This window comes from Lepidochelys olivacea (genome assembly GCF_965140295.1).
Source record: "Lepidochelys olivacea isolate rLepOli2 genome assembly, chromosome: 6".
In the NCBI taxonomy this organism is placed as follows: domain Eukaryota; kingdom Metazoa; phylum Chordata; order Testudines; family Cheloniidae; genus Lepidochelys; species Lepidochelys olivacea.
The window spans coordinates 33,689,594-33,704,598 of NC_140416.1; the positions used below are offsets into that span (position 1 = coordinate 33,689,594).

General features: G+C 38.4%; 1 protein-coding gene across 3 annotated transcripts in view; it reads left to right on the top strand.

Moving 5' to 3' along the window:
* The window catches only part of PARVA (parvin alpha), an 87,425-nt gene that overhangs the window by 56,876 nt on the left and 15,544 nt on the right, over positions 1–15,005 (top strand). For all 3 annotated transcript variants that reach the window (XM_084632279.1, XM_084632280.1, XM_084632281.1), the window contains 9 exons: positions 244–333; positions 436–506; positions 1,672–1,774; positions 4,410–4,550; positions 6,567–6,682; positions 10,758–10,816; positions 11,897–11,916; positions 12,923–12,984; positions 13,905–13,973. In XM_084632279.1, the coding sequence (XP_084488405.1) occupies positions 244–333; positions 436–506; positions 1,672–1,774; positions 4,410–4,550; positions 6,567–6,682; positions 10,758–10,816; positions 11,897–11,916; positions 12,923–12,984; positions 13,905–13,973 (731 nt within the window). The remainder of the gene's footprint in view (positions 1–243; positions 334–435; positions 507–1,671; positions 1,775–4,409; positions 4,551–6,566; positions 6,683–10,757; positions 10,817–11,896; positions 11,917–12,922; positions 12,985–13,904; positions 13,974–15,005) is intronic.

The window sequence follows — 15,005 nt, forward strand, 5'->3', positions numbered from 1 at the left end:
AACCTGATCCTGCAAACTCTTCTTGGTAGTCACACTGACCTCAGTGTAATTACTCATGTCAGAACTACTCATATGAGTAAGGTTTTGTTGGATTGTGCCTCTGATTTTTGTTGCCCCGAGGCTTAGGCAATGGGTTCATGTTCTTACAAATAAATGAATATAATTAAAGTAGCTGTTAACAGGGGAGAAATAATAAGTAAAAGTGGACTGAAATTTGACCATGCTTTCTTTTTCATTTTCTAGTGTCTGAACTACAGGAAGAAGGAATAAATGCCATTAATTTACCTCTCAGTCCAATTCCATTTGAACTAGACCCTGAGGACATGATGCTGGGTAATTCACAAAAATTTTACATCTTAACATAAGCACCTGATGTAAACTATAATGTTATAAATGTATAATTTTTGTAATATCTTTTTTTTTTTAAACTCATAGAGGAAAATGAAGTCCGAACAATGATTGATCCAAATTCAAGAAGTGACCCCAAATTACAAGAGCTAATAAAGGTAATGGAAAGCATGCACACGCTTTCAGATTTCACTGTAAAAAGAAAGCTAAACTACTTTTTCCTTTTACCTGACTTCTTTCATCTGAACACTTCAAAATACTGTACGAGCAATTAACAGCGCACATGTGATATTCTGGGGTTCAATCCAGACCAGTGAGGGCTTGTATCACCTCCTGCCCTGTATCTCTGGGTGCTTAAATGCTTTGCTGCTGTAGCTTACAGCCCTGACACCCACAGCCGGTAGACAAATGCAGGAGACCAAGCAGGCAGTTCTGGGGAAATTTGGGACTGGGAGTGTGTTGGAGCCACCCTGCAAGTAGTAACCGAGGTTGTTAGAAGCCAGGGTGGGACTGCTTTGTTGTAGGCAGGTTGCTGAGGTCAAAGCACTAAACCAGGACTTCACAGTACACAGACACTCAGGGAAGTGGAGCCCACTTGTCTGCTGGCTGTTGGTGTCTGTGCTGTGAGCCACAGCAACACAGCATTTAAGGCACCCAGAGTTACAGGGGAGGTGGTGACACAAGTTCCTGCTGGTTTGGGTTGAAACTCAAAATGTGACAGCACATGTTCTAACTAAGTAGGTAAAGTATCAATTTTTAGATGAGGTACAAAGTAGTTAAGTGATTTACCCAACAGTACAAAGCTAGTGACAGAGTTTAGGATAGAACCCAGGAGTCCTGAATCCCAATCCCCCTCTAATCATAAGACTACTGTGATTTCCTCTGTAGCTCCTTTCTCTATCTTATACCAGGAGCATCAGTAGGTAGCTTCTTTAGAGGCTGACTTCAGTAACTTTGTCCTCTCACTAAGGGCCTGGTACAAAACCCATTGAAATCAATGAAAAGGCATTGGCCTAAAAGGGTTTGCATCAGTCCCATATCCAGAGCTGTATGCTACCCTGATCCTTCCTTCCAAGACAGGTTAGATCGATATCTCCTCTGTGTCATGCACTCAGTCACCATTGGTGTAACCAGCAAAAATTTCTTATCCCCTTCTATGCCTGAGTCTGTCCCATTTGTTCCTTTTGGAATGCCACACCACTTGCCATTTTAGCACTGGTGCTCTCTTTGCTGAGTGTTTGCTATCGTTGTATAAAACGACATATGTTTTACGTTGTAAATACACAGTGCATAACCCTGACAAATTTTGTGTTCCTCCTATAGGTATTAATTGACTGGATTAATGATGTACTGGTAGGAGAACGGATCATTGTGAAAGACCTTGCTGAAGACATGTATGATGGACAAGTATTACAGAAATTATTTGGTAAGAAACTATATATGTATATATATGCATTCTGTTGGAGCACTTTCAGTAAGTGGGCCACTCATTCCTAGTTAGAAGAGGCTTGGTATCATTTTACATTTGTTGCACTAAAATGATATAAAAATAGCGCAGTGTTCTAAGACCCTTGAACAATAGGCTGTATCCTGTAGTATAAAGGAAGCAGTTTTATCAACTACATTGTACTATGTGTTACGCTGTCGTTGACAAAAAGATTATAATGCATACCAGGGGTGCTGGAGGCAGGGTTCTAGTCGTGGCAGTAAATCTCTCTCCAATTAAATGTATTTTCTGCATGTGTGCTGTAGAAACTCAGCTATGTGACAAGTGGAAACCAAGTCTGAAAGCGAGGGGATTTCCATTACAATGGTGGATGTTTTTAATCTGTGCTGGTTCCATAGTTTAGTTTATTCAAATCTCAAAGTCCCTCTGGAAAGTTGAAGTTTCTGTCTGATTTGAGGTCTGATTTAATGTTAGCGAGGTAATGATACCCAGTGGGCTGCAAACAGCTTCAACTGAAAAAGAGAGAAAGAAAAGACTATGAAAGCAGAGCTGGCATGTAACTTAACTGTTGGCTTGGAAGCCACTTTCTTGGTGATTACAGTAAAATCCAGTATCTGAAACTAATCTTGAAACATTCTATGAGCAGTTCTAGTAATGGTCATGCAGATCAGGTCCATAAAGAGATTGTGCCTCTATGAATGATTAAGAAATTGAACACATTGTGATTCAATTAATATAGCTCTGTTCCTGTATTGGATTCATGTGGGCAAAGCCCCACTGACTTCTGTGCAACCCAAAAACATACAACAGACATAATCTAATTAATTTGCTGTAGATATTAATATTTCACTTACTTGGGCCTGATCCAGAGCCTGTTGAAGTCGATAGCAATCCTTCCACCAACTTAACAGGCTTTGGATCAGACCTGAAGATTTAAGGCCCGGATTTCCTGCTGCTCATGCAAGAGGCCCTTTGACTTCATTTGGATCCTTGCAGGAGTGGGCTGTTAGGCTCCATTTCTTCTCCCATTGCAAGATTTGCCACTGACGCAAGATAAACTCACAAGCTGACTATTTCTTTTGTGAAATTAAACTGATGGGTGATTAACTGTTTTATTTGTGGTGGTGGTATCAGGGAGGTTTTATTGCTAAATTATCCTTACGTGTTAATCAGTGGTTGGGAGGAGCCTGGCAGTTTAACAAAAACGTTATCAAGCATTGTCTTTGCTAATAATGATAATGGAGCCTGATTCTGGTCTCACTGACACCTGTGCAATTCCACTGACATCAGTACAGTTATTCCTGAATTAGGACAGTTGCGCCCATTGGATTTGTTCCCTTTGCTTACTATCAATATTGAAAGCACCTTCAATAAGTTTGTTTTGAAATTACGTCTCCATTGATAATATAATGTGAGCATTTAGGATGAAACATTCAGAGCAATGACTGGGAGTCAGAAGCTCCTGGGTTATAATTTTTGCTCTCGGGCAAGCCACTTATCTTCTCTGTACTTAATTCCACTGTATTAGTTTCTAAAACTGTAAAATGTGGATACTTATACTTGCCTACTTCACAGGACTGTTGTGAGAATTAATCAATTAATGTTGATAAAGCAATTTGCAAATGAAAAGAACTACTGCATAGGAGTGATAAATATTATTAATAGCAATATTTATCTTTTTTTAAATAACAAATGCTTCTGACAAATTTCTGCTAGTAAAAATTTTGCATTCAGATATTCCAGGATTGGAAATTATATTTATGGACGGAAATCATACAGTCATCTAAGACCTTATGCACATCCAAATTATTAGATAATTTCACAAAATTATGGATGAAAGAACACTATTTAAATTAACCAATACATTTTGTTAAAATTGGGTTGATAAAATATCTTTAATCATCACTACACTTGCTTTTTTCACTTTTTTGCTCTACCTTGAAAATATGTTTGTGCCATTTTCTCATTTCACAGACCTACTGTGAATTAAATTAATTAAAGTCCTTGTCTATATACACAACTAGCAATAGTTTCCAAAACTAGTTTTAAAAATTGATTTACTTAAACCGCTGCAAATCCCTTTATGGACTCACTTCCATTGGTTCACACCTGGCCTTTATTCATGTTGCTTAAGGCAGTAATTCACTGAGAGAGAAGCTGTTGGTCTGGAGTGGACGAATCAAACCTTTTAAAGCATGATATTTGTCTCTATCAGGCTTGTTGCTCTGTAGCTCAATTCACTTCTGTGCAGAAGATCCCTGGTGGTAGAGCTGTGGAGGCAGCGTCAGCATGTTAGACCCCTTAGATGTGCTCTAGAAGGAGTTGCATCTAACCCTTCACTACTTTAGACTAAAAGGTTAGGGGTAATAAGGGAAAAATGTGGGTGATATTGTTAGGATTGCAAAATGAGACTGGAAATCCCTTTAAGGGAAAAAGAGCATTCTTCGCTGAGCAGGCTGAGAAATCAAGGGTTAATTTTAAAACTATGATGCCTGATATCTTCCAAAAATCCATTGTAACAGAATGTCTTCACATATATTACTCATGGTACCTAGGGTTAAGGAGTTGACTGGCTGGTTGTTGTTTTTTTTTTTTCCTTCCATTATCACTTCAGAGAAACTTGAGAGTGAAAAACTGAATGTTGCTGAAGTCACACAGTCTGAAATTGCTCAGAAGCAGAAGTTACAGACAGTTCTTGAGAAGATCAATGAAACCCTCAAACTTCCTCCAAGGAGCATCAAGTGGACTGTTGACTGTGAGTTGCATGTTTCACAATGGAATGCTCGTTTGTTGATAGTATAGATACTATAGTTCCCAGGTGCAATTCATGAACATAGAATAGTAATTCCACCAATTCCTGCCCTTCCTGGTAGTAGCTGCACAGTAAGGGGAGGGTGAGAGTGAATGCAGCAACTTCTCTCTTCATTCTCAGCTGATGCTCAACCTTTCAGGACCAGATTTTCAAAACATGACATCTGTGCACTGAAATGTGCCTGCATACATGTTTGCAGCTGCATTTACCATATGTATGTGTGCAAAGGTGTTACAGCATGCATAACTGTAGTATTTAGGCACTCAGATATCCTTTTGCATGTTATGTGCATGTAATGTGCTTGCTAGATTGAATCAAAGCCAACTGAATATCTTTAGGGTGGAAATTTGGCTCTACTGAAGTCAATTGCAAAACTTCTGTTGATGTTAGTGGGGTTAGGATTTCCCTAGCCTTTAATGTATTAAAAAAAGAGCGATATTAACAGCTAGCAATGCAGGAGGGGGCCCACAGTGGTCATAATTTTGCCCACCCTGGGACCCTTTAAAGGGGCCTTTATTTCAGAAGGTGGGTGCTCAGCTCTTTTTGAAAACCAGGCCCCTTTAAGGTGTCTCAAGGTGGGCACCCAGAATCACAAGGTCATTCTTAAAAATCTTGGCCAGTAGGTTTATAGCACTATTTTTCTTCCCCACCCTGAGCCATGTTCCCTTTCATCCCCAGAGTCCCATTGTCAGCATAAATCTATGGAGGGAAGAGGTAGGTGTGAGGAGCCAGGGTGAACATTAAGCATAGCTGCCTCTCCCTCTCATCCTATCATACTTTTTGCCCTAAAGTTTTCTTCCATTCCCTCCTGGCTCCTATACTGCAGGACGTAAGGGGTGGGGGAAGGGCAGCCCTGTGATTGACTTGTCTTTGTTTTAATGTGTTACCTGTGTTTGTGAGTTTTAGTGCTAAAGTAGGAGATTGACAGCAGTGGCTCAGGCCAATTGTAGTACGAGTAGGTGCAGGTCAGTCTTCCTTATCCAGCTTTGCCAAAGCACCTCATTCCTGACCTGTAGTATCCCCAGCAAAGTTTGCCAACTGTGCCAAATCATGTGATGTTTTTTCAGAGAAATCTCTGGCACATGTTTGTGACTTAGATTAGAAATGACGGAGGAGAACATTTCGTTGACTCTCTTACCATTTTACTTGTGTAATAAACTGACCAATAACTACTAAGTTGTGTATGGAAAATAGGCAGCATTGTTTTGTAGCTGTCAACCATCATTTTAGAGTGTTGCCCTAAGGAAGCCTAAAAATGCAGTGCAAATCTGGACACAAGCAAAAATAATAAGAAAGAAAGTATTAAAGTTAGAAATAGATTCCCCTTTGATGTCAGTGGGTTGATACTTGATTACAGCTTACCTACAGTAAGTCCTTGGATATCTTGTAATTCTTGCTAGTGTTAACTACCCATATGAAACCTGCTGAGAAAAAGCTAAAATAACAAGAAGCACTATAACAAGTTCATGAGGAATGTTTGAGTCACTGAGTTTAGTAAGTTATTGCTCAAGGCTTCAGCCAAAATAGGCTCATTTATCATCCTGCAGACATTGTGACACTTAAAAATGAATAAAGTGCATGTTATGAATACAAAAATATCTAATCCATATTGAAATAAAGAGGATAAAGGACCAACATAGATGGCTGTTTAAGCAGCCGTACATAAAATCTGGCTTTTGGATCAGGTTTAGATTTCCACCTTCCCAGGCCAATGGCATCCAGACATATTGCAAAAGCTAATTTTTTATTATTTTTTTTTTGCACTTTATTTCTACTACCAGCTGATTTATGGAAAGCAGGAAGGCAGTTGAAGAAAAGGTACCCTGATAGCAGCCTCCAGTGAGTCCAGATGCCAAGGGAAAAAGTATCCCATATTCCTTGGTGTTCCTGCAAGCAAAAATAAATATTTGCCTTAGTTACTTTTCCTTATGTAACTTGTGTTTTTAATATCTATTTCAGCTGTTCATGCAAAAAGTCTTGTAGCAATACTTCGTCTTTTGGTTGCGTTGTCGCAATATTTTCGGGCACCAATCAGACTCCCAGACCATGTGTCCATTCAGGTTGTTGTTGTCCAGGTAAGAAAAACATAGCTCCTGGAAATTATTTTGAAATTGATTGGTGAGTTTGTTAAAGAATGAATCTAATACACGTATATGCAAGTGCATGTGTGTGTGCACACATGTATTTTGCTGGCTGACAATGCTTCAAGCAAAAGGCAAAAGAACGAGTGTTTTCCCAGATTGAGCCATGCCTCAGAATATCTTATTTTGATTGCAAAGTGGCCAGACTATGACATTAAGATGTATTAAATATTATTGTTGGAATGTATCTGTCTATTTATCACGCAGTATGATCTCTAGAGTTAATATTTATCTCATTTCTGACGGTCTTCTCACTGCCCCTTCCTAGTGCAGATATTTAAATCAGCCCTTGCACTGAGTGATGAATTGTCACCATTTATTAAATCCAAATCCATGTTAGGTGAATAAATATTCTTTTTCAGCTTTATATACACTAATCTAGTCTGATTACAAGTTTTGGCTCTTTCATAAAGAGACCATCAATTGGATTTTTCTGTGCCAATCACACTCCATATTAGAGCCCCATCTGCCTAAACTTTCCAGGTTTTTCTGTTTATTTTTTTCCTACTAAACTCAATTCTATTTGTGCTTGCTATATTTTGTTCTGCTTCTTGCCATTTAATCTGCTTTCCCTTGTCTACAAATCAGTTTTGCCTTTATTTTTCACAGCTTAGTAGCCTTTACCTTTTTTGTTTATGTTGTTTTCCTGGGGCTCTTTTGCAGTATCTCTTTGCAAGGAGGCATTATTTAGGCTCTCTTCAAATATGCATGACTTGAAGATCTATTAGGCAAATCTAAAAAATTAACAGCTCTTATTTCCACCATTCACATGTCAGAAAAGTTTTTGAATTTGGTAATTTACTAGTAAAGAAAGCTCAAGGGGAGCTTCTGGCAGATATATCGCTGAAGGCTGAAATCCTGCTCGTTGGCTTTAAAATGACAGTTGGTGGGCTTTCTCCAAATATGATCAAAGTGACCCATTGTGAGACTGCACTGATGAGTGTAAGTCTTCAAAGGGAAATTACTTTCAATCAAACACTTTGCCTTCCTGATTTAGATGTTATACGAATATCAAAAAAGATCAGTTTATCCCAAAGTGCTAATAACAACCATCCAAAAAGCCAAGAATGTACCTATCAGGTCATCCTTAGGAAAAGGGCCAAATGGGGAGAGGGAAAAAATGTGAAAAATATATCCATAAGGAGCCAGATCTTGCGCTCTTCTTTATTCTGACAAAACTCCCATTGAAGTCAATGGGCTTGATTCTCCTCTTATGTAGTACAATGGTGTAAATCAGGAGTAATTCTACTCAAGTCAGTGGAGCTACATGAGTATAAGGGTATGTCTTTTCTGTAATCACAGCTCATTTATGCAAAACGTCTCGTAGCAATACTTCATCTCTTTTGGTTGCATTCATAATATTTTCGAACACCAATCAGACTCCCAGACAATGTGTCCATTCAAGTTGTTGTCCAGTTAAAGATAAACGTAACTTTACTCCAGGAAATGTTTTTGAAATTGATTGATGAGTTTCTTGAAAAACAAACCTAATACATGTATGTGTGCATGCTAGCTTTAATCTACCTAGCTTGGATCCCAGAGCAGTCAAGCAGCAGAAGCAACAGGGGCTTCAGGTATAAGCCTGCATAGAACCCTGGGTAATTACTCGGGGAGCTAGCTTGTGCTGAAGTACGTGCCACTGTGGCTTCACTGCTTTGGTACCTGACCCAGATAGTTCAAAGATAGCTTGCCTACACAAGCTGTAATCATACCCTGTGACTGCACTAGAGACATACCCTGAAAAGCATTGTAAGTAGGGGGCAGAATGAGAACCAGGTTTTGCTCCAGCACGGACCAAGCAGGACTGGGTCAATGTACATGTTTCTCTTCTCCTACACCGCTGTAAATCAGGGGTAAGTGCACTGGAACCAGTGGAGTTTCACTGGGATAGAATCAGTGCAGTGTAGGAAGAGATTTAGCCCCACTGAGCCAGATCCTCAACCGATATAAATCAATGTAATTCCACTGAAGTCAATGCAGCTGCATCGATTTACAGCAGCTTAGGATCTGGCCTAGTATTTTTAGAATAGTTCATCTTTGTTTTTTTATCCGTGTGGTTATTTTGTACACAGTGGGCCTGATTCTAAATACCTTGTGGACCTGCAATGCCCATTTGAGTGAAATGGAAGTTTCAAGGAACAATAAATGCAGCCTTCGGCCTTTTTTCACTGTTTACATTAGAAAGCCCAGTAGCTTCAAACCCTGATATATTCTGTAAAATAAGGTCATGGCAAAGAAAGCTCAATAGGCTATAAGAGGCCTGTTTTTTAAATGCCACTGTTTGCAATTTGATAAAGATAGAGGGAATGTGTGTGAGTGGAGGCGGAAGGGGGAATTGGAGTAAAATACATAAAAAAACCAAAAAAACCTGAATGTGTTTCAGGTTTTTGTTATCAGTTTTTATACACACAAGATATGAAGGTTGCAGTGTTGGCTGGGGATAGTTTACTAAAACACAAATTTGTTTCTGACATAAATAACATGATAAAACCCAATAGGTAATCAGGACAGTGCTTATGAAAAAGTAATTTTAACCTAGATTTGCTGCCATTGTTTTGCACAAAAGCTGTTGGCAATTAGAGTAATTAAAAATCTAGGTTATAAGCCGGTTTTTGAAAAATGATGCACTTGGATCTTCCCTGGTTCATTTCTGTATATTATTCTCCTTTCTCTCCTTTAGATTTTTCTATTGACAGTATGGGTATCTTTTTTTTTTTTTTTTTTTTTTACATGCAGTAAGAGTACTGTTAAATTTCCACTGAAGCGAGTGGGAGTCTTCAGGAAGAGCTGGATCATGCCTTAATTTTGCATTTCTTTACTCTGTCTAATATTCAAATGATTATGGGGCAGAATTACTTGGACCCAAGAGCACTTCCAAAGATATATTCATTCTCTGAGGTTGCAGAATGGTTCCATACTTCAGTGTCATGGGGCAGATTATCAGAGCAATAATCACCAAGTTAAATTTACGGGGCCTAATCCTGTAGTTATTGCATAGGCTCCTATTGACTTAGTGGGAGTTTTGTCTGAGTATGCACTGCAGCCTTGGGCCATAGTAAGGAAAACACTGCATACTTTGATGACCGCCATTGATTAAAGTTAACGAAGAGAACACGGAGAGAGGCAATACATACATGAAATGTGTACTCCAAGGCGAAAAAATGGCAGTGATCAATATAAGGGAAGGAACTGAGGAGACTGAGGCTGCTTCCTTTGCCAACTAACTCATACATTCTGACAGTCAGTCAGCTCCTGAGTCAGTGTATAGCACTGACCACTAATTAGCACATGCAAGGGTCTTCCTGTGTATGGGCCTGATCCATAAAACATTGAAGTAAAACTAAAACTGTCTTGGGATTTGGATCAGGTCCTGCGTAGATTGTCCTCCATTTTGGAGTTTCTTCCCAAACAAACACAATCTCTAATGCAGAGAGTAGTGAAAAATGGCAAGTTTGAAATAAAAATAATGAGGAGGATGAAGAAAGGGAACAGGGAAAGAAAGGACAGCTAGAATGGGAGTAAAGGATTGCAAAAGCTGGTACTGCGTGGGCACCCTTTGCCTGGGCTGGTTTTTCAAACATAGGCTGCAGTTCAGCACACGGTCTCTCTTCAGCAAACCTTCTGTGTGTGTGTGCTTAAGCTGTTTCATGTGCTTTGCTGAACTGGAGCCTTAGGTAGAAAAGTGGAAGGAGAGGGGGGAATGGAGAAAGGGGAAGAAACGATTGTTTAGTCCTTAGGTTCTCTGTTACACGAGGTGACATTTCAGGTCTCCTAGTATTATACCATTGGTGGCCATTCTTAAATTTTTATGTTAACAAGTAAGTTATCTGGACTAAATTCTGTGGAATACATACAAATGGAAATAAAATAATACAGTCAAGTCTGAAAAAAAATGAAGTTTTTTATTTTTATGTTTATCTGATGACATTTGTAGATCATAGATATTTTTTATATTACACTAAACATTAAACTGTAATAAACTAAACAAAAAACAATTCTTTTTTTCCAGAAACGAGAAGGAATCCTCCAGTCCCGACAAATCCAAGAGGAAATAACTGGTAACACTGAGTATGTCAACACCACTCTTGCCAGCAGTTCAGTAATTGAACACAGATGTGTCTCAAAAATTCAACCATTTGGTGATATTTAGATTTCATTATTGGGGTTCCAGGAGGGATCATGCTTCAGCTAGTGATTATAGTTTAGTCTTTACAAGGCTTTCAAATATGCCTCTCAAAATGTAACATTACCGAGTTGGAATTACTAATGACAAAGTACTTGCAAATCTCCAAAAGACTGAGACCAAAGGAAAGGTAGAGTAAATATGTATGAAATTTGTGCATTTGAAGAAATCTATATTGCATCCTGTTTCAAATACTGTACATTCAAAAGTGTCTGAATAAGTTTTCAGACAGATAAGAAGAGGGGTAGGTCTTATGCTTTTACCTTTCACAGTTTAGTTGATGAAGTGCTAAATTATCTCAGAAAAGAAAAAACTGTTCCCAAGTATTTCATTCACCATTAGGCTCTGAAGAAGCATAAGTGACCGTGGTAAAACATTTACATGTGATCTCACAGTGCAGTGTGCAGTGGAAATATTATTCAAAACCAGCAAGAAGCAACAGCAGAACATCCTACTTTCTAATAGAGTGAGGAGTGTTCAGGCTAATGACTCATTATTAATCCTTATGGGTTTATTACAAGTGTGATATTTATGTGAAGGATCAAATGAAACAAAACTCCTTAAATACTTAAGAACCTAGTCCAGGCGTTGTTTTGGCTAGCACTTTATTGTAGTGGCCGTGACAACTGGATATTTGGGGCAAAGGGAAAAGAGTTCATGAAATAAACATAGCAAAAACCTTCTCCACAAGAGAAGGCATGTTGATTGGGCTTAGCAGTAGGAAGTGTACTATTTGGTATCAATTTGAACGTTTATTGAAGCCAACAAGATTATGTTAGTTGATGCTATGAGCCAGAGTCTCTAGTGGGTAAATTAGTGGCACACCATTGAACTCTATTAACCTACTCCAGTTTACACAGAGCTAAGGATCTGGTCATATATGCAGTTTTCTTGTCCATCTTAACGAAAAGCATGAAGTAAAGTAAATGAGATACATAATAATTTTGTTTTGCTTTTTACTATAGGGCATTATCCGGAAGGTATGGTAAGTTTCATTTGATTATTATCATTTTCTTGAGGCTACCAAAGTGTACATTAATTAATTGTCCTGCAGCTGATCCGTTCATTCAAACCATAAGTAAGGCCAGGATTTGCAGCTTCCTTGGTAAATATATAAATAAACGTGTTGCAGATTGGGATGGCAGTTAACAAATAAGAAAAACTTTGATGTCAGCATAGCCATTTTTAAAACAAACGATTTCTTATGCCTTTCAGCAAATGCTATTTTAGAGATGATTGGTGATTTCACCCCAGAACTTCAATATAAAAGCATTAATGATTAGAGGTTCCCAACATGAATGAAAGATGATGTTCCATAATACAACTTTCAGAGTAACAGCCGTGTTAGTCTGTCTTCGCAAAAAGAAAAGGAGTACTTGTGGCACCTTAGAGACTAACCAATTTATTTGAGCATGAGCTTTCGTGAGCTACAGCTCACTTCATCGGATGCATACCATGGAAACTGCAGAAGACATTATATACACACAGAGACCATGAAACAATACCTCCTATATGGGTAGATATTGATTGTTGTTAATTCTCAGGGAGAAAGTTACAGTTCATTGTTCAGATCACTTCATAAGCAGCCCAAATCCCAGCAAAAATCTATGTTACTGGTCATGTTCTCTGTGTATATAAATCTCCCCACTGTATTTTCCACTGAATGCATCCGATGAAGTGAGCTGTAGCTCACAAAAGCTTATGATCAAATAAATTTGTTGGTCTGTAAGGTGTCACAAGTCCTCCTTTTCTTTTTGCGGATACAGACTAACACGGCTGCTACTCTGAAACCTGGCAAAAGACAATAATAGTTTCTAGCAGATTATAGAACGAAATGAACAATCAGAATATACAGTAACTGAAGTACAAAGAAACTACATTAAAGATTCTGCTGATGCTGCTGTTCTCATCATTCATGCTCTTTAATTAGTGTTTATTATGCAGTTGGATAGCTGTTGCTTGCTATGTTAACAGGTTTGACTATTTTTCAGAACGGGATGCATTTGACACTTTATTTGACCATGCTCCGGACAAGCTCAATGTTGTAAAAAAGGTTGGAAAGTGTTTTATTTCTGAAATACAATTAAGTAGCACATTAACATATTTAATGTAATAAAACTTAAACTTTACACTGAAAATGAAAGTCATAATCCTGTGATTACAAATTGTGTTATATTTATTGCTTTCATCAACATTAATTTTGCTTCAGAAGATAGAACAGGAGAGATATATAGAAGTCTCTATTGTAAAGTACTTTGTCATGTAACTGTGGGTATGTCTACACTGCAGTTAGAGACCTGAAGCTGGCCAGTGCCAGCTAACTTGAGCTCATGACTAAAAGACTGTTTAATTGTTGTGTAGACATTCAGGTTTGGGCTGCAGCCCGAGCTTTGGGACCCTCCTACCTTGCAGGGTCCTACAGCCTGGGCTCCAGGCCGAGCCCGAATATCTTCACTGCAATTAAACAGCCCCTTACCCTGAGCTGGGTCAGCCATGGGTTTTTAATTGTAGTGTAAACGTACCCTGTATGTAATGTAAAAGAAAACTCAACAGGTTGATCCTTAGCTGGTATAAATTCACATAGCTCCACTAAAGCCAATTGAGAAATGCCAATTTACATCAGCGAATTATCTGCCCCCATGTATTTCAGCTGCTATCAAATTGAAGCCTCGTCTAATAACACAACTCTCTAGACTGCTACAAATCTTTTTTTTTTTTTAGCTTCCTGAAGAAGAATTACATTATAACAATGTATTTTAATTATCTGATTAGTGTTCATGTCAGTTCTGTTCCGCTCTCAGAAAACCAATCAATCTAGGAGTAAAATACTTTAAAAATTGCAGGTTTCTGTTTGTAACTTTAAAACATTTAGAAATCAGATCTAAACACTGCACGTGCAGGTCTAACTTATGGGAAAAGTTGAAACTGCTGCTCTAAAAAGTGTGCCTTGATCAACAAGTTTTCATTTTTCAGACCCTCATCACTTTTGTGAACAAGCACCTGAATAAACTGAATTTGGAGGTTACAGAACTGGAAACCCAGGTAAGATTCCATAGCCATGGTTGGTGGGGGAGGACAATTGCACCATACTATACACGTATCATAACATGCTCAAAGGTTTCACTAGAGTCTTATTAAGCCATCTTTAAAGAAATGGGCTGTATGAAGTGGGCTGTAGCCCACAAAAGCTTATGCTCTAATAAATTTGTTAGTCTCTAAGGCGCCACAAGTACTCCTGTTCTTTTTGTGGATACAGACTAACACGGCTGTTACTCTGAAACCTTTAAAGAAATGACAGGTTTCAGAGTAGCAGCCGTGTTAGTCTGTATTCGCAAAAACAAAAGGAGTACTTGTGGCACCTTAGAGACTAACAAATTTATTTGAGCATAAGCTTTTGTGAGCTACAGCTCACTTCATTGGATGCATTCAGTGGATCATGAAAGCTTATGATCAAATAAATTTGTTAGTCTCTAAAGTGCCACAAGTCCTCCTTTTCTTTAAAGAAGTGGTTATTTCACCCAGAAACCCCTCTGGATTGCTTAATTTTATATAGGTCTTTCATGTGAAGATAAAAACTATACTGCAAAGACAAGGAACTATTCTAGTAGTAACTGAATTTCTGGAGCACATTCCCTCAAAAGATTTATACTTCCTTTACCATTAATATTAATTAATGTTAGCTGTACACTATATAAGGAGGGTCCAGAACAATTTTGGTCATTAGAGACGCCATAGCAGTTTTTGCAGTGAGAATCTTGGCCCAGGTATTCTGATCAAATTCCAAGTTGGGCAATTGCATTCCAGCTATCTTTACTTTACTCAAATGAATAATCTCATGGGACTGCTGTGACACTTCTCACTGGGACTGCTTACACACATAAAGTTACTGAGTGTATAAGCAGTTGCATCACTGGGTTCTACGCTGCACAGTGTGACATTGTGCTGGCTCCTCCTCCTTGTTTCCAGTTGCTAGAATGCATTGAAAGAAGCTAAAAATACATTAAATACTTTCCTAGTGTTTTTTTTTCTATATAAACAATTGCTGCAGTTGCCACAAGGAAGTTGCATGATGAG